Here is a 19,942-nt window from a genome sequence, read left to right as displayed (position 1 = left end):
ACTCTCTTCTGTGTGATCTCCTTCCTGCCCTGAAGAAGATTCCTCGGGAATAGACGGATCTATTAAAGTATTTCTACTGTTAGATCTTAGAGTCCTGGGATGTGATTTATCAGAAGGTTCCTCAGACGTATTCCGGACATTATGGTCATCTGCTGAGAAACAATTTTACAATAAATGTTAGAAGAATTTTTGAAACCTTTCAGGAGTCATAGATGTTGGTCTAGTTATAAATCTTTGAGCTCCGGAATGCAAGTGAGTGCAACCAGAACAGAAATATATAAATAGAGTAGATAAATGATACAATGCATCCAAATCACACTGTGCAACTTTGTTCATTGATGATATTGTTATTGAGGAATGGAGATGGACCTTTCATATGGTGTACAGTATATCCTCCTCATTTGTTGGGAACATGACGTTATATTGAGGAATGGAGATGGACCTTTCATATGGTGTACAGTATCTCCTCCTCATTTGTTGGGAACATGACGTTATATTGAGGAACGGAGATGGACCTTTCATATGGTGTACAGTATCTCCTCCTCATTTGTTGGGAACATGACGTTATATTGAGGAATGGAGATGGACCTTTCATATGGTGTACAGTATCTCCTCCTCATTTGTTGGGAACATGACGTTATATTGAGGAATGGAGATGGACCTTTCATATGGTGTACAGTATCTCCTCCTCATTTGTTGGGAACATGACGTTATATTGAGGAATGGAGATGGACCTTTCATATGGTGTACAGTATCTTCCCCTCATTTGTTGGGAACATGACGTTATATTGAGGAATGGAGATGGACCTTTCATATGGTGTACAGTATCTCCTCCTCATTTGTTGGGAACATGACGTTATATTGAGGAATGGAGATGGACCTTTCATATGGTGTACAGTATCTTCCCCTCATTTGTTGGGAACATGACATCATAGTGAGGAAAGGAGATGGACCTTTCATATGGTGTACAGTATCTCCTCCTCATTTGTTGGGAACATGACGTTATATTGAGGAATGGAGATGGACCTCTCATATGGTGTACAGTATCTTCTCCTCATTTGTTGGGAACATGACGTTATATTGGGGAATGGAGATGGACCTTTCATATGGTGTACAGTATCTCCTCCTCATTTGTTGGGAACATGACGTTATATTGGGGAATGGAGATGGACCTTTCATATGGTGTACAGTATCTCCTCCTCATTTGTTGGGAACATGACGTTATATTGAGGAATGGAGATGGACCTTTCATATGGTGTACAGTATCTTCTCCTCATTTGTTGGGAACATGACGTTATATTGGGGAATGGAGATGGACCTTTCATATGGTGTACAGTATCTCCTCCTCATTTTCTGGGAACATGATGTTAATTTGAGAAACGGAGATGGAATTTTCATATGGTGTACAGTATCTCCTTTTCATTTATTGGGAACATTGTCCAATGTAATAAATAGGGTTAACTTATCGAGGTGAAGACTAGAGTTGATTCATATGGCGTACAATATACACAGTACATCGGGCGCTGGGGTAGGTACATCGATGATGTTCTTACTATCAGCAGTTAAGGTTTCTCATTCTTATTACAAATACTAAATGTGAAATAAAGAAAAGGTATTTCTGCGCCAACTCAAATGGTTAAACCCAACGTACTGCTGCACGCACTGAAGGGAATATCTGGAATAACTGCCTCCAGTTAGGGAGAAAGTGGACAGGTTGTGCTTTGCAATCAGCAGAGCCCTGTGCGAGGTGTGCAGCTGGCAAGGTCCTGGTGACATCATTCAGCCTTCTGATGAGATTCTGGGAAAGCTGAAGATCTAAAACCTTGCACGAGTTGGGGTGTAAGCTATCCTATAGACTACCTACCCCAAGATTGATGATCCCCCTGGGATTCACAGTTTGCGCCAGTACCATCCCATTTACACTGGCGAGATCTCCACCCCGGACATCTTAAAGGGCATTCCATCGCTGACTATAAGCAAGATAGGACCCTAAAGACACATCATTTAATGCTGTTACCTTACAGCAGTAAGGTAAGAGGACAGCCATATATTTAACCAGCACGGAGCAACGCGCGGGTCATCCACCACTTAGTAGCACTTTACTGAACTGTGTTTACCAGCACCCGCACTTTACTTTCCGGATCTACAGGATCACGTTACATTGCACCATATACCGTATATACTCGAGTATAAGCCGAGATTTTCAGCCCCTTTTTTCAGGCTGAAAGTGCCCCCCTCGGCTTATACTCGAGTCACGGAGATCATGTAGACAAACGGCGGCCATTCCACTATTCAAAAGCCACGCCTCCCTGTCTGTGATAGGCGGAACACTCAATTTCCCAGCAGTCAGTGTTCCGCCTATCACGGACATCCGCTCATTCTCATACTACGGACGAGGATAAGAGGATGTCCGTGATAGGCGGAACACTGACTGCTGGGAAATTGAGTGTTCCGCCTATCACAGACAGGGAGGCGCGGCTTTTGAACAGTGGAATGGCCGCCGTCTGTCAGACGAGGAGGAGAGGTGCGGCAGGGCACACAGAGGCTGCAGATTGGCACAGGGATGGACGGGACACAGCGATAGACGGGACACAGCGATAGACGGGACACAGCGATAGACGGGACACAGCGATGGACGGGACACAGCGATGGACGGGACACAGGGATGGACGGGACACAGGGATGGACGGGACACAGGGACGGACGGGACACAGGGATGGACGGGACACAGCGATAGACGGGACACAGGGATGGACACAGGGATGGACGGGACACAGGGATGGACACAGGGATGGACGGGACACAGGGATGGACACAGGGATGGACGGGACACAGGGATGGACACAGGGATGTCTCACCCTCGGCTTATACACGAGTCAATAAGTTTTCCCAGTTTTTTTGTGGTAAATTAGGGGCCTCGGCTTATATTCGGATCGACCTATACTCGAGTATATACGGTATGTGTATTATTATTTCTTTTTGCTGTAAGAACATTTGTGGACATTTTTTGTGTTTACCGTTCTAGTACGGTGTGATATTTTTCTTTTTTTTTTTGTCTTATTTCTGTACTCTCACTTGGGAGACGAGCACATTGGTTTATGCACTAATATTTGGCAGCTATCAGTATTTGCGTTATTTGCTCCTACAGTTTGGGTTCATCGTTCTTTTAGCTTACGTACAATATGTACTGTTCATGGACACTTTTATTTTCTATTTTATTTAAATGATGTGATCTTTTTTATATATTTCTTCTATTTTAGCAAGCACCGTTATATGAGCTGAGGATTATCTATTATCTATCTATTATAATCCCTCACTTTCCACCACCAATTTGTAGTTTTTTTTTTCTGGTCGCTTTTGCACAGTATTGCTTTGAACATTTATTCCTCTCTGCTGTGTATACTATATATTTTTGAGTGACTACCTTTAGCAGCAGACATGGGCGTCCGCAGGTAGGGGCAAGGGGGGGGCAAGTGCCCCCCCCCCCGGAATCAGGGTTCAGATCTTAAATTCAGCACAGTTGCATCGCTATCAGGTTGCTGGCAGCCCACACCCAGGTGCCACCTGCCAGTGGGGTAACACCAACAAGGTGCTGTCAAGCCTCCCCATCAGTGTAGTGTGACTTCGGTCTCTTTTCCCTGCTCAGTCCAGCAGCGAACTTGGTGTCGCTGTGACAGGAGAAAGGTGAGCTGATGGCTATCAAATGTTTCCCCCGCTCGACCCCCCCCCCCACCTTTCTCCTGTCAGGGACAAGAGACGGCGGCTCTTACCAGGTTCCCCGCCCAACTTCCTGCCCGCTCCGTTCCTTCCCTATTGGCCATAACTGAGGGCCAATCAAAGGAGACTAGGAAAGCATCATGGGACATGTAGTCCCAAAGATTGGCGCCCCCATTTTTCACAGGGAGGAGGCTACAGCTCGATCAAAAGAGAGATTGAGAGACTGCAGCCTGGAAAAAAGCTGAGGGAGAAAGCGCTACAGGACAAAGAATGAGGAGTGTGCTGGGCAGAAGCCAGAGAGAGAGCCACACTGCCCAGCACCACCAGAGAGACAGATACGCTACCCAGCACCACCAGAGAGACACGCTGCCCAGCGCCACCAGAGAGAGAGAAACTCTGCCCAGCGCCACCAGAGAGAGCCACACTGCCCAGCGTCACCAGAGAGAGAAAAACTGAGCCACTACCAGGGTACAGACATGCTACACTACTGACCAGAGTTGCCCCAGGGGAACCCAAAGTGAACAATCATCCAGCCAGAGGGATCACTGCTGTAGTTTCGCTGGGTCTGGTAAGAGGGCCTGTTTGCCATTATCCATTACTTATCCTAGGGACGGTACTACGTCTGCAGTCTCTGACCATGATAATGTGATCATGACATTGTGGAAAAGGGGAGTTGCATGGGTGACCCTAAAATGATGCCCCCCCCCTGAAAAAAGTTCTGCGGACGCCCATGGCAGCAGATTTATTTTCTAGTACAGCACACCACTACTCTCTCTACCTGTAAATACTAAATATGGTTACTAATAATTGTAGGAATTATTTTTTAGCATGTTGATATGAAGAGTTAACTGATTGCCTTTTGGGATCAGGAAGGAATCTTCTTAACCTAAAGAAAATGAGGCCAAGCTTTATATGGGTATCCGGCCTTCCTCTGTAAAAACTACTGCTTCAAAATTTTAAGTTTTCTCTTGGGTGAATTCAGTAGACTTAGCCCTTGTACACGCGGTCGGACATTCCGACAACCAAATCCATCGGATTTTGTCCGACGGATTTTGCGTGAAACTGTTGCATACACACGGTCGGACAAAGCTGTCAGAAAATCCGATCGTACTTAACGTGATGACGTTATTTCGTTAGGACGGGACTACGCTCAGGCTAGTAGCCAATAGCTTTGGTCTAGGAATTTGATCTGAGCATGCGTGGCACTTTGTCCGATCGGAATTCTCTACACATGATCGGAGTATGTCCGATCGGATCATGTTGTCGGAAAATTTTATAACCCAGCTGGATACTCCGACGGAAACAGTCTGATGGAGCCCACACACTGTCGGATTATCCGACAACACGGTCCTATCGGACATTGTCCATCGGAATGTCCGACCGTGTTTACAAGGGCTTAGACATTTTCTCCTCTGATGTAACAAAGTAAATCCAAACTTTATACTCTATACCAGTGATGGCGAACCTTGGCACCCCAGGTGTTTTGGAACTACATTTCCCATGATGCTCGGCTACACTGCAGAGTGAATGAGCATCATGGGAAATGTAGTTCCAAAACATCTTCTGGAGTGCCAAGGTTCGCCATCACTGCTCTATACTGTATATACAAATTTTTAAACTAAAGAAAATGAGGCCGAGCTTTATATGGTTATTCTGTCTTCCTCCTGGGTGTATTCAGTAGACATAGACCTTTTCTCCTCTGATGTAACAATGTAAATACAAACTTTATACTCATAGAAGTAAAATAATAATGGGAATTGGTTCTATATTTGGTGTTTTTTTTTAACTTACTTGGGTCCATTTGTAGAGAAGGTTCTTCTTGCCTACTTTCTATAATAATTTCCCCCTCCTCCATAGACGGCTGATCTCCACTCACCAACATCTCTTCTTCCTCTTTATTATCAGCTTTGAAGTCTTTCCATTCTTCATTCTAAAACCCAAAGATGATAGAACACATTTATAAAAATAAAGACGCTATAACATAGAAGAATGTCCTCTCATAGCTCAGAATACATGTTGAGGTCTACATGCTCAGCCCCACCTACCTGATGATGGTGGGGGATGGTGTGATCTTCCTGTGTGGAATCCCGGGAATACAGAGGACGGGGACATCTCTCTGGTGGGTTCCCATTACTGGATCCATCTGTAGGAAACACACACACTGACTGAATACATTGTTTCTATGTGTTTATCAGATGATGGGGGATCTAGGTGGAGCCTCCGTACTGCTCTCTCCTTTACAATAAAGTCTCCTCTTACCCGGTGATGTGAGGGGCGGCTGATTGTCCATCATGACGTCCTTGTAGAGATCCTTGTGTCCTTCTAAATACTCTCAACTGCTCCCAACTTCTGGGTGTTAATGGATCACCAGATATTTTATTCACACTTTACAATCCTGTTTAAAGAGAGACATTCATTAGTGAATGTGTATATCTTGCGCCCTTTCACCAGTGGACTTCTATACGAAATGATGTATAAACTGGCCTCATCTGCCCCTGTGAAAATTCTAATGGCTGGGGACTTCAATAATATTCTTGATTACGCATTAGATACTTATAACCCGCAGTGCGCACATAATCTGGAGCTGGTTGACTGGGCTGCTTCTGTGGGACTGATGGGAGTATGGAGGTGGAAGCATCTGCAACTTAAAGGGATTGTAAAGTAAAAAAAAAGTAAAAAAACATGTCATACTTACCTCCACTGTGCAGCTCGTTTTGCACAGAGTGGCCCCGAACCTGCTCTTCTGGGGTCCCTCGGCGGCTGTCTCTGCTTCCTCCCGCAGGTACTTCTCACGTTCATGCGAGCTTCCTCAAATTGGTGAGAAGCACCTGTGGGCGCGCTCCCGTGATACAGCCGGCGGCTATAGCCGCTCGCTGTATCACAAGGCCCCACCCCCCGGCGCGCTGCGTCATTGGATGTGATTGACAGCAGCGCGAGCCAATGGCTGCGCTGCTGTCAATCCATCCACTCCAGCCAAGCGGCGAAGAGGACGGCGGGGGCGAGCGCGGGATTTTCGAGGGGTCAGGTAAGTAAAACGGGGGGACTGGGGGCGCCGGCAGTGTGAGATGTTTTTTCACCTTAATGCATAGAATGCATTAAGGTGAAAAAACATTTACCTTTACAACCCCTTTAAGAGTTATTCTCACTTGTCTCTGGTGCATGCTTCCTCCTCCAAAATTGATCTTGCATTCTCTTCCTTGGATTTGCTGCCATTGATAATGGAGGCCTCCTGTCTTCATGGGGGCTTATCAGATCACTCCCCACTCCAGGTTGTGCTGCGCTCTGCAGATTCCTGCTTCTCAGGTTCTCCCGAGGGGGAATGTGATCAGTTGGTAGATGGTGTAATGCAGCCGTCACTACAATCCAATTGGCAATTTAATGAGGGTTCGTCCACTACACAATTGACGTGGGATACCTTCAAGGCAACTGTTATGCCGCGTACACACAATCGGAATTCCGGACAGAAAAAGACCGATGAGAGCTTTTCATCAGAAAATGCGACCGTGTGTACGCTCCATCGGAATTTAGCTGTCCGAATTTCCGGCAAGGCCAAAAATTGATAGCATGTTCTCAATTTTCCCGTCAGAGAAACTTTCTATCGGAAATTACGATCGTGTGTATGCAATTCCGACACGCCAAAAATGACGCATGCTCAGATTCAACTACGAGACGGAAGCTATTGGCTACTGGCTATTGAACTTCCTTTTTCTAGTCCCGTCATACGTGTTGTACGTCACCGCGTTATAAACTCGGAATTTGATGTGACCGTGTGTAGGCAAAACAGCTTGAGCCGAATTCCGTCGGAATTCCATCGGGAAAACCATCAGAGCTTTTTTCGGACGAGAATTCCGATCGTGTGTACGCGGCATTAGAGGGAAAGACATTTCAGCCATTAAGGCTGCTAGAACCCATGACACAGAGATTTTACAGGAGAACGAACACGCTTGTGTTCAAATATATACGCAGACACTCCTTCGCTATTTACACTACAAAGACATGGCAAAAAAGGCTAGGACCTGTACTGTGGACAGGTATTTGAACAAGGGGATAAAAATGGATGCCTGTTGGCATTGCTTGTGGCTGATAGCTATGCCTCCACTGTTGTCCCTTGTGTTTATTCGCCCTCTGGATCATTGGTGTCTACTCAGGAGGAAATTCTTAACACTTTTGTCTCTTTTTATGCAGCACAATATTCCCCTGTTCCATCTTACTTGGGGGAGGATCTAGTAGCTCTCTTGGACCCAGGGCCGGACTGACAACTCATGGGGCCCCCGGGCAATAGAAGATTATGGGGCCCCCAGACTTACAGGTGGCCGCCATGCCAGGAGTAAGTAACAAACCTATAGAGTACAGCAGTCAGGATGAGTGCCGCGCTCACACCAAAGTCGCAACATTCTCCCTATACATCACAGTCCGCAGAGTCCTACCTTATGGCAGAGCCCCCCCCCCCCCCCCCTAGTGTACCACCTTCTATCAGTGTCCCCTTACACACACCTTTGCACCTTAGTACTTGGTGTGGCAGGCAGCTGGCAGGAAAAGGCCTTTGAATTAGTTGCAGGCTCTGAACTGGGCAGATTTTTACATACTTTTCCTGGTTTTACTGAGGCTGGCCACCCTGATGGGGCTCCCTAGTGGCATGGGGCCCTCGGTCCATGCCCGAGAGCCTGAATGGTCAGTCCGCCCCTGCAGTTGGACCCACTCCATCTTCCCACTTTACCTTTGGAGGTATCTGAGCTACTGGATGCACCTTTAACCGGTTCCTGACCAGCGCACGCCAATGTACGTCGGCAGAATGGCACGGGCAGGCATATTGGCAAACAGGTATGTCCAATCTTCAATGCCGCCCTGCCATCGGGACCCCCGTGAGTCCGGACATTTGTCCCGTGGACTCGATCGCCGCGGGCATACCCACGATCGTCTCACAGGACGGCTGAATGGAGGAAATGCCGTGTAAACAGCATTTCCTCCATTCTGCCTAGAAACTAGTGACGCTGATCTCTGCTCCATGTGATTGGAGCAGAGATCAGTGTTCACTAAATGAAAGCCCAACCCCTCCACAGTTAGTAACACGCCCCTAGGAACACTTAACACCTACACTGCCACCCACTGGTTAACCCTTTCACTGCCAGTGTCATTTACACAGGAATCACTGCATTTATATAGCAGTGATTGCTGTATAACTGACAATGGTCCCAAAAATGTGTCAAAAATGTCCGATGTGTCCACCACAATGTCGCAGTCACAATAAAAATCGCTGATCGGCGCCATTACTAGTAAAAAAATAAATAAAACATTATTAATAAAAATGCCATAAAACTATCCCTATTTTGTAGACGCTATAACTTTTGCGCAAACCAATCAATAATCGCTTATTGCGATTTTTTTTTTTACCAAAAATATGTAGAAGAATACGTATCGGCCTAAACTGAGGGAAAAAAATGTTTTTTTATATATTTTTGGGGGATATTTATTATAACAAAAGGTAAAAAATAATGCGTTTTTTTCAAAATTGTCGCTCTATTTTTGTTTATAGCGCAAAAAATAAAAAACGCAGAGGTGATCAAATACCACCAAAAGAAAGCTCTATTTGTGGGGAAAAAAAGGACGTCAGTTTTGTTTGGGAGACCGTGCAATTGTCAGTTAAATCGACGCAGTGCCGAATCGCAAAAAGTGGTCTGGTCTTTGACCAGCAAAATGGTCCGGTCTGTAAGTGGTTAAGGCGCAGGAACTTGCTGCAGCGGTGGGCTCTTTTACCAACCGTAAGGCACTGGGACCAGATGGGCTGCTGGCCAACAACATTTAGATTTACTGTCACCACGTTTGTTAACCTTTTATCAGGAGTGTTTTAAGAAAAGTTGACTGCCTCCCTCTGTGTACGAAGCACATATTGTTCTCATAGCCAAGCCAGATAAGGACCCCTTGCACTGCGCTTCATATCGGCCCATTTCATTATTAAATATGGATTTCAAAATCCTTACAAAAATACTGGCCAACAGACTCATGTTGGTTATATCACATTTAGTATTCAAAGACCAGATGGAGTTTATGCTGGGGAAGGCCACTGATATCAATTTGACAAGGGTGTACACTCATCTACAGTTTGGCCCTGAGATTACTAAGGGGGGAACCTTAGCCCTTGTACACACGATCGGAGATTCCGGCAGAATGTGTCCGATCGGATCGTTTTGTCGGATATTCCGACTGTGAGTGGTATGCATCACACTGTTTCCGTCGGAATATCCGTCGGACCAAATTTTCCAACTTGCCGGAAATATTTTCCGACAAAATGCTCCGATCGGACATACTCTGATCATGTGTAGAGAATTCCGATCGGACAAAGTGCCACGCATGCTCAGATCAAATTCCTACATCAAAGCTATTGGCTACTAGCCTGAACGTAGACCCGTCGTAAGGCAAATAACGTCATCACGTTCTGAACGATCGGATTTTCCGACACCTTTGTCCGACCGTGTGTATGCAACAGTTTCGGACAAAATCCGACGGATTTGGTTGTCGGAATCTCCGACCGTGTGTACAAGGGCTTAGTCTTTTTTGATCTGGAAAAAGCCTTTGATTCTGTATACTTGAATTACATGCAGGAATAGTGATGGGCTCAGGCGTGTTCACACCAGGGGCGGATCCAGGGGGGGGGCAACGGGTCAATTGCCCCCCCCGAAAATATTTCACTTCAAGGCTTTCTCCCTCCGCCACCTATTTACATTTGGCGAGGAATCATCTAAATGCAGTTGCAGGGACTTTATTTCTGCTTCCCCCACTCCAAGATGACATATTCAGTGTGCCCCATCCGTTCATTTAGAGGGGCCCAGGCGGTGGCGTCCTTATGGGGGTAAAGACCATGGTAAAACTGGGGTCGCCGCTACACGCTGTGTAGTATTATTTGCAGAGCGGTGCGGACGTGCCCAGTGTTACTTCCCTGTCAGGCGGAGTGATCTCCACCCGACAGGAGCTCCCTAGTCCCGGCTGGCGTGACGTCATATTTCAGAGGCCGGGAGCGCGAGATTCAAGACAAGATGCTGTCCGACCTGTGAGCCCATCTGCACTGTCTGCAAGTGAGTGATCACTTAAATGCCTTAACTCATTAACAGTGTGTTAGCTGTGTGAACTGCTGAAGTGGTCAACACTTGGAGGGAAGGGGAGGGGGGAGGGGTGTTAATGCAGTTAGAATGGTAATTGTAATACACAGCATGGAGGGGGGTAATGTACTCACTGATGCATTCATGACCAATGGCAATTAATTAACCCCTTTGTGCTGCATTAGTGGCAGTGGCACCATCATTATTAATTAACCCCTTTTATGCTGCAGCATGATGGGGTTGAAAAAAAACACTGCTACTAATGCAGCACAAAGGGATTAATGAATTGCCATTGGTCACAAATGCATCAGTCGGTACATTACCCCCCTCCATACTGTGTATTACAATTACCAATCATCATCATCATCATGAGCCACAGCAACTGTATTGTGTGATTATCATGATGATAATGATGATATAGAATGACATTAAAATTCATCTTTAGGCCTCATTCACACAGGGGGCATGCTGCAGACATGCGGGCTGTCTTTAACTGACTTGGGGATGGATAAAGTGTGGGATATACTAAAAGGAATGTCCCATAAAGTTTTGTACATATCCCTGTGCTGGCATCCCATTTATTTCTAATGGCACACACAGCTTTTGTGTCCCAATATGTCCTGCGTGGGTCCCAGAATGCTTGCCAGGTGCCTTCAGGTACCCACACCAGCATGTCATATTGGGACATAGTGGCTGTGTCCATGCAGCCATGTGTTAGAATACAAATAAATGGGATGCCAGCATGGGGATGCATCTAACACTTTAAAACAGTGTCACTGTTTTAAACAAGGTTATGACTGTATGATATGTTAAATACATATATTTTAATACAAACGTGTTCTATAAGCAACACCTTATTTTCTGGCAGTGCCCCTCCCGAGACTAGGCTCTGGATCCGCCCCTGGTTCACACAGCCCACGTGCAGAGCCCACCAGGAAGTCGGTGTGGCGCTGCGCTAATCACAGGCAGGGAGACATTTTCCCGATGTGCTGCTGCAGAGATTGGGCAATGTCTCATTGCCTGTGATTAGCACAGCGCTGCGCCGACTTCCTGGCGGGCTCTGCACGTGGCTGTGTGAACACGCCTGAGCTCATCACTGTGCAGGAAGTACTATGGTGGTTTTGCTTTGGTCCCACATTCCGTGAATGGATTACACTATTATATCATCCCCCAGTTTTGGTGGTTAAACTTAATGGGATATGTTCGGATTTCTTCTCGGTAGCTAGGGGGACACGCCAGGGATGTCATCTGTCCCCTGGTTTATTTGCCCTACTTAACCTTCTGTGTGTGAAGGGGATCCAGGTGGCACCGTTGGAGGATAAAAAAAAAAACGGCACTATATGCTGAGTATATGGTAACCACTCATTAGCCTCAGCTTTATCCATCTTCGATACCTTCTCTCAGTTTTTCTGTCTTAGGGTAAACTGGGGTAAGTCACAGATTTTACCGTTGCGGGTCCCACCTTCGAACCTGAGGGCCCCAATAGGCTGCCCACTCCATTGGGTTGATAAGGTAAAATATTTGGGCTTAACTACCTCGCAGTCAATTTTCAGATTTTATCCCTCTAAGCCCTTGTACACACGGTCGGAGATTCCGACGGAATGTGTCCTATCGGACTGTTTTTTCGGATAATCCTGCTGTGTGTGGTCTGCATCGGACTGTTTCCGTCGGAATATCCGATGGACCAAGTTTTCCAACTTGTCTATAAAATTTTCCGACAACATGCTCCGATCGGACATACTCCGATCATGTGTAGCCTACTCCGATGGACAAAGTGCCACGCATGCTCAGATCAAATTCCTAGACCAAAACTATTGGCTACTAGCCTGAACGTAGTCCCGCCGTAACAAAATTACGTCATCACGTTATGTACAATCGGATTTTCCGACAACTTTGTTCGACCGTGTGTATGCAACAGTTTCGGACAAAATCCAACGTATTTGGTTGTCAGAATGTCCGACTGTGTGTACAAGGGCTAAATGTTACTCTGATTGTACTCTTAAGCAATGCACGCAAGCCTGCGCAACCTACCGTTATTCCTGATCGGTAGAATTAATCTGCTGAAAATGAAATGTCTCTGCTTATTTCTGTATATCGTCAGGAATTCTCTAGTTTGGATACCTAAGCATATTTTCCAAACCACTGATAGAATAAGTGTTGCAACAACCCTGGAGGAAAGGGGGTTTGGCGGTACCCAATTTTGCCAGGTATTTCTTAGCGGGCAGTTGGTATTTGCACATAGGAGGTTGTCCCAACCAGATGATGATGCTATAGTAACTCTAAGCCCTTGTACACACGGTCGGAGATTCCATCGGAATGTGTCCTATCAGACCGTTTTGTCGGATATTCCGACTGTGTGTGGTATGCATCGGACTGTTTCCGTCGGAATATCCGCCGGACCAAATTTTCCAACTTGCTGGAAATATTTTCCGACAAACTGCTCCTATCGGACATACTTCGATCATGTGTAGCCTACTCCGACGGACAAAGTGCCATGCATGCTCAGATCAAATTCCTAAACCAAAGCTATTGGCTACTAGAGTGAACGTAGTCCCGTCGTAATGAAATAACGTCATCACGTTATGTACAATCGGATTTTCCGACAACTTGGTCCGACCGTGTGTATGCAACAGTTTCGGACAAAATCTGTCGGACAAAATCCAACGGATTTGGTTGTCAGAATGTCCGACCGTGTGTACATTCCGATGGACAATATCCGATAGGACCGTGTTGTTGGATAATCCGACAGTGTGTGGGCTCCATCGGACTGTTTCCGTTGGAGTATCTGACGGACCAAGTTTTCCAGCTGGGCTATAAAATTTTCCGACAACATGATCCGATCAGACTTTGTGTAGAGAATTCCGATCGGACAAAGTGCCACGCATGCTCAGATCAAATTCCTAGACCAAAGCTATTGGCTACTAACCTGAACGTAGTCCCGTCCTAACGAAATAACGTCATCACGTTAAGTATGATGGGATTTTGACAATTTTGTCAAAAATATCTTTTATTTTGGCTTGTAATGACTGTAGAAGAAACAATATTAATACATTTTTTTATCTGTGTCCTGGATGGGGGAGATATCCGTTCACTTCATGTCCAGCATGTATCTGGTCTATAAACCAGAGGCTCTGGATGGATAGTTGGATAAATGGTTCCATATTTAGGATGTATCCGGTCTATAAACCAGAGGCTTTGGATGGACAGTTGGATAAATGGTTCTATATTTAGGATGTATCCGGTCTATAAACCAGAGGCTCTGGCTGGACAGTTGGATAAATGGCTCTATATTTAGGATGTATCCGGTCTATAAACCAGAGGCTCTGGATGGACAGTTGGATAAATGGCTCTATATTTAGGATGTATCCGGTCTACAAACCAGAGGCTCTGGATGGACAGTTGGATAAATGGCTCTATATTTAGGATGTATCCGGTCTACAAACCAGAGGCTCTGGATGGACAGTTGGATAAATGGCTCTTTATTTGGGATGTATCTGGTCTATAAACCAGAGGCTCTGGATGGACAGTTGGATAATTGATTCTATATTTAGGATGTATCCGGTCTATAAACCAGAGGCTTTGGATGGACAGTTGGATAAATGGTTCTATATTTAGGATGTATCCGGTCTATAAACCAGAGGTTCTGGATGGACAGTTGGATAAATGGCTCTATATTTAGGATGTATCCGCTCTATAAACCAGAGGCTCTGGATGGACAGTTGGATAGATGGTTCTATATTTAGGATGTATCCGGTCTATAAACCAGAGGCTTTGGATGGACAGTTGGATAAATGGTTCTATATTTAGGATGTATCCGGTCTATAAACCAGAGGCTCCGGATGGACAGTTGGATAAATGGTTCTATATTTAGGATGTATCCGGTCTATAAACCAGAGGTTCTGGATGGACAGTTGGATAAATGGCTCTATATTTAGGATGTATCCGCTCTATAAACCAGAGGCTCCGGATGGACAGTTGGATAAATGGTTCTATATTTAGGATGTATCCGGTCTATAAACCAGAGGCTCTGGATGGACAGTTGGATAAATGGTTCTATATTTAGGATGTATCCGGTCTATAAACCAGAGGCTCTGGATGGACAGTTGGATAAATGGCTCTATATTTAGGATGTATCAGTGTACATATTATAATACTCTATATATATGTCTGTATAGTAGTATCTGGTGGAGGTAAAAGACGTCACGGTGATTATGGAGGAAGAGGACGGACATGACGTGGGGGGTTTCTTGGTGTAAATTTTAAATATTTTGTATTACCTCCTCTGCTGCCGATTGCAAGGATATCCTTCTCTGCTTCTTACAAACTGTCTTATCTCTAGGAACTCTATAGTTGAAATCACTTCCTGTCTTTTATCAGTTCCTGTCTTTACGTTCCACTGAAAATAATTAACATCAGCACCTTGTGGAGAAAAAATCAACTGCAGCCTGCGTTTTTAAATACTTTGAAAGCTGCTTCTTGGATTGTTCTTCGGTTTTGGTGCCTGACCACTTGCCATATACAGTGGTTGTTGTATAAAAAACAACAAGACAGCGGACTCCTAAAAGTTGGGGGGTGTATAAGAATGGCCTCCCCTTTGCGCTGCTCATGTGCGCCCTCTAGAGCGTGCAGTGGTGTACTCGGTGATCACTGAGTCCATCAGACACGGCAGATCACAGAGCGGGGCAAGAACCAATGAAGTTAGTCCTGTCCCATGTAATCACTGTGACCAATCACAGCCATCACAAATGTGAACAAAGGTTGTATGTTGGAGCCACCACTCTGTTTCCTCTTACACCGATTGGCTGTGAGAGCAAACACAGTGTTATCCCTGTGATCGGCACAGTACGGTATGACCAGCTCAGCCAACCAATGTCCCTGATCACTACCAACTCCAGTAGAGTATCACCATACCAGTGTCCCTGATTGCTGCCACCCCAGTACAGTGGCAACAGACAAGTATAAGCCAGCAAAAGTGTTTCTGATTGCGTCCACCCTATGACACCACCACTAAACCAGTCTAGGCCAATCCTGTGTTCCTGATCACCGCTACACCAGTCCTACTGTCACCAGACCAGTGAACCCCACCAACATAATTTCTGATCAATGCTTTATGAGTCCCAGTGTAAGCCAATAACAGCGTTCCTGAACTCGGCTACACCAGTCCTACTATAACCAGACCAGTGCAGCCAGCAACAGCGTTCCTGATCACCAGTACGAGTCCCAATGTCCCCAGACCAGTGTAAGAAACCGTGTTCCTGATCACCACCACACCAGTCCCAGTGCTACCAGAACTGAGTATGCAAACAACAGTGTTCCTGAAAACTGCCAAACCAGTCCCAGTGCCAACAGACCAGTGTCAGCCAGTAACAGTGTTCCTGATTGCCGCCATACCAGTTCTCCAGTGTTGCTAGACCAATGTATGCCTGCAAAAGTGTTGTTGATAACTAGCCTCACCGGTCTGAATGTCGACAGACTAGCGCAGTGATGGCGAACCTTGGCACCCCAGATGTTTTGGAACTACATTTCCCATGATGCTCATGCATTCTGCAGTGTAGGTGAGCACCATGGGAAATGTAGTTCCAAAACATCTGGGGTGCCAAGGTTCGCCATCACTGGACTAGCGTAAGCCAGCAGCTGTGTTCCTAATTGCTGCCACATCAATGCCAGGGTCACCAGTTTCCTTGATTGCCATCACACAAGTACAGTGTCACCAAAACCAGTGCAGCCACAACAGTATTCCTGATGCCTGCCACAAAAGAGCAGTGTCATCTCAGCCTACTGTCTGGGCCAATCCAGTGCCTGTTTGCTGACCACATTACCGTCTGCCATCCTACCGGACCCATCTGTGTATCCCACTGACTAAGTTCCCGAGACACCAGTCCCAGACATCTGCACTCCTGGAACCACAGGAACTCTATTGTTCAACCTTTGTTCATCCTCCTACACTTCCTGGTCAGTGAGCATGGCATTCCTGGGGACATCCACATATCAATAGGTTAGGCTTGCTTGGCTTACAGGTCCAAGGACTGCTATAGGTGCAGAGCTGTATTCCCTTACCACTTGTAGATAGGCAACCATTACCGTACACTGTTTTTATATGCAATGTTGGTTGATTTTTGGGATGCACAAGATACAATGTTTGGTACATAATCAATCCATTAACACAAATGAATACTTTAAGTATATCAAAACACCTAAACTGGTAATCACCAAATGCTCACTAAACGAAGGGTGTGTAACCCTGCACACCAGAGGCCATTGGTATTAGGACATAACTTTCAATCAAGTTATATAAAACATATCTGGACTGTATTTATAAAGGTAAAGTTTTATGTTTTTACCTTTTACCCCATGAAATGTCTATCAAGTGATGATTTATTTGCACATATGTCTGTCTAATATATTCTTTATCATTTATTATGATTTATTTATTATTATTATTTATGATTATTTTTATTATGATTATTATTATTATTTATGATTATTTTTATTATGATTATTTATTATGATTTTTTTATTATTTATGTATTCATGTGTTACAAGATTTATCAGTGTTTTTAATTCTTATGTACATTCTGTGCCTTGCTCAGTTCTCTCCACGAGTTGGCAGGAAACTTCCTGGCCAGCTGGTCTGCGTGTATATATACCACATCATTAGGTATTGTTATTTGCTTGAGAAGGGAGTGCACATGCCTCTATGTGGTATAGCGCATGCTCCAAAGGACTTTTGCCAACTTCCTCCTCCACACAAGGGACTTCTGTTACATTCCATCTGGTGGTACCAGCAGCTCCCGCAGCCTGCTCCAACTGGCATCCTGGACCTACACTTATTGATGTGCCTGTTGTTTACCCATGTATTGTAAGTAGCCCTGTTGGGGGGTCTTTTAAAATACAAAGTCTGTCTGCACTTAGAGGTGCTTCTCTGCTTTAGTTTTTGTCTGTTTATTTTAATTGATTTTATTTATTTTTACACTGTTTTAAAAAAAAAAAAAAAATGGATCACTTTTATTCCTATTACAAGGAATGTAAACATCCCTTGTAATAGAAAAAAGCATGACAGGTCCTCTTAAATATGAGATCTGGGGTCAAAAAGTCCTCAGATCTCATATTTGGACTAAAATGCAACAAGAAAAAAGAAAAAATGACATTTAAAAAAAAATATACCTTTAAGAGGTATGGGCGGAAGTGACGTTTTGACATCGCTTCCACCCTGCTATGGTATAGAGATGAGTGGGGGCCATCTTAGCCTCACTCGTCTCCATACCCAGCTAGTGAAAGGACCCGATCGCCTTCGCTGCTACCGATGGCTCCGGTAAGCGGCGGAAGGTGCTGGAGGGCGGCGGGAGGGGGGGTGGCACCTCTCCCGCCACCGATACCGGTGATCTCACGGCGAATCCGCCGCGGAGACCACCGTTATCGTACACAGGACCGACGCCTGAAGAGATGGATATCTCGGTTGTGGCAGCAGCTGCTGCCGTTACCGAGATATCCCTCTTCAAAAATAGGACGTACATCGTCGTGCGCTGGTCGTTAAGTGGTTAAAAACCCCTATTTGTTGTACTATATACTTACCTGAGTAGTAGAATGTGTTTTGAGTAAAATGGTAAATATGCCCATACTGTGTTTATGATATTTAATTGCCGTATTTATTGGCGTATAACACGCACTTTTTTCTCCGTAAAATCAGGGGAAAATCGCGGGTTTGTGTTTTATATACGCCCGATCCTCCACTATTTTGGAGTCTCTGGGCGGCTTTCGGCCACCTTCGGCCCTTCTCGGTGGCTTTCGGCCTCCTTCGGCCCTTCTCGGCGGCCGAAAACCGGCGAGAACGGCCGAAAGCCAACGAGAAGGGCCGAAAGGCGGCTGAGAACTACCGAGCGTCGCCGAGAAACACAGGACATCTCGGTGGCGCCATTTTTAAAAATAAAAGTTGAAAATAATACTGACAAGGCTGAAAATGACACTGACAAGGGGACAACGATGGACAAGGCTGCAATGATGGACAAGGCTGCATGACAAGGCTGCATCTGACACTGACAAGGCTTCAGATGGACACTGATATGGCTTCATTGATGGGCATTTAAAAGTTCATTTTGTTTTCCTTAAACTTCCCTCCTAAAAGTTTTTTCCTTAAAATTCCCTCCTAAACTTGGGGTGCGTGTTATACGCCGATAAATACGGTAATTGACAGGTTTCTGTAAAAAAAAAAAAAAAAAAAAATTCATTTTCTTGTATATATATATATATATATATATATATATATATATACAAAAATTTTCTTGTATTATATATAACAATTTTCTTGTATTATATATATATATATATATATATATATATATATATATATATATATACATACATTTTCTAAAAACTTGTGTCAGAAAAATTAAATCTTCAAAAGACTCATCATGCCTCTTGAAAAGATACCTCGGAGTGTTTACTCTCCAAAATGTGGTCATTGTGTGGGTGTTTCTCTTATCCTGGCACTGCAGGGCCTCAACAAAATGTGACAGCTGTAACATTTTTGCACTTTGAAAGCCTGAAGGTGCTCCTTGGATTTTGGACCCCTCTATGCATCTATACATAAAAAGTCTCACACTTGTGGTATCCTCATGCTTGGTAGACTTGTGCACAACGGAAAATTCTGTTCAGTTTTCGGTTTGTCGTCATTCGTAAAATACATAATTTCGTTCTGTTATATTCGTTATGTTACGTTAATACGTTTTCGGATAATTCGTTATTATTCGTAGAGTGTAGAATTCATTCGTTCGTATTCGTTGAAATTGGCTATTTATCTATGTATAGACATTCGTGATAATGATTCGTAGTTTGGAAAGTCGTTTTGTTTATTGAATCTTTTAAACACACACAATGACAACGTCTCTTCTCCTCGGCTCAAATACAATACAACACCCTCCTCACTCAGTTCTCAGGAATGCACTTTGCCAGTAATCAATCCTCCGGCACAAAATTAATTAGCTGATTGGACTATAAGATTTACTTTGAGCTGACCTTTTGTTTCATTAGATCTTTAAAGAATTACCGAATCATGACGAATTCATTCGTTATATTTTTTTCGTATTCGTTGTTATTCGTTAGTTTTTTTATTCGGATGCATCTGAATGTCCGAA

The 19,942-nt window shown here is 44.7% G+C and overlaps 1 protein-coding gene across 1 annotated transcript in view; it reads right to left on the bottom strand.

Annotated features, from left to right (window-relative positions):
* The window catches only part of LOC143955192 (uncharacterized), a 422,346-nt gene that overhangs the window by 390,433 nt on the left and 11,971 nt on the right, over window positions 1–19,942 (bottom strand). Inside the window, 4 exon segments of the mRNA XM_077465281.1 lie at window positions 1–152; window positions 5,509–5,647; window positions 5,763–5,860; window positions 5,977–6,046. The exon segment at window positions 1–152 is cut by the window's left edge and continues 832 nt beyond it. Coding sequence (XP_077321407.1) covers window positions 1–152; window positions 5,509–5,647; window positions 5,763–5,860; window positions 5,977–6,046 — 459 coding nt within the window.

The sequence above is a fragment of the Lithobates pipiens genome, unplaced genomic scaffold (genome assembly GCF_037356315.1).
Source record: "Lithobates pipiens isolate NorthernLeopardFrog02 unplaced genomic scaffold, aLitPip1_a1.2 Scaffold_35, whole genome shotgun sequence".
Taxonomy (NCBI): Eukaryota; Metazoa; Chordata; class Amphibia; order Anura; family Ranidae; genus Lithobates; species Lithobates pipiens.
Note: the sequence above shows the minus strand (reverse complement) of the source record. Positions and strands in the feature narration are given on the sequence as shown.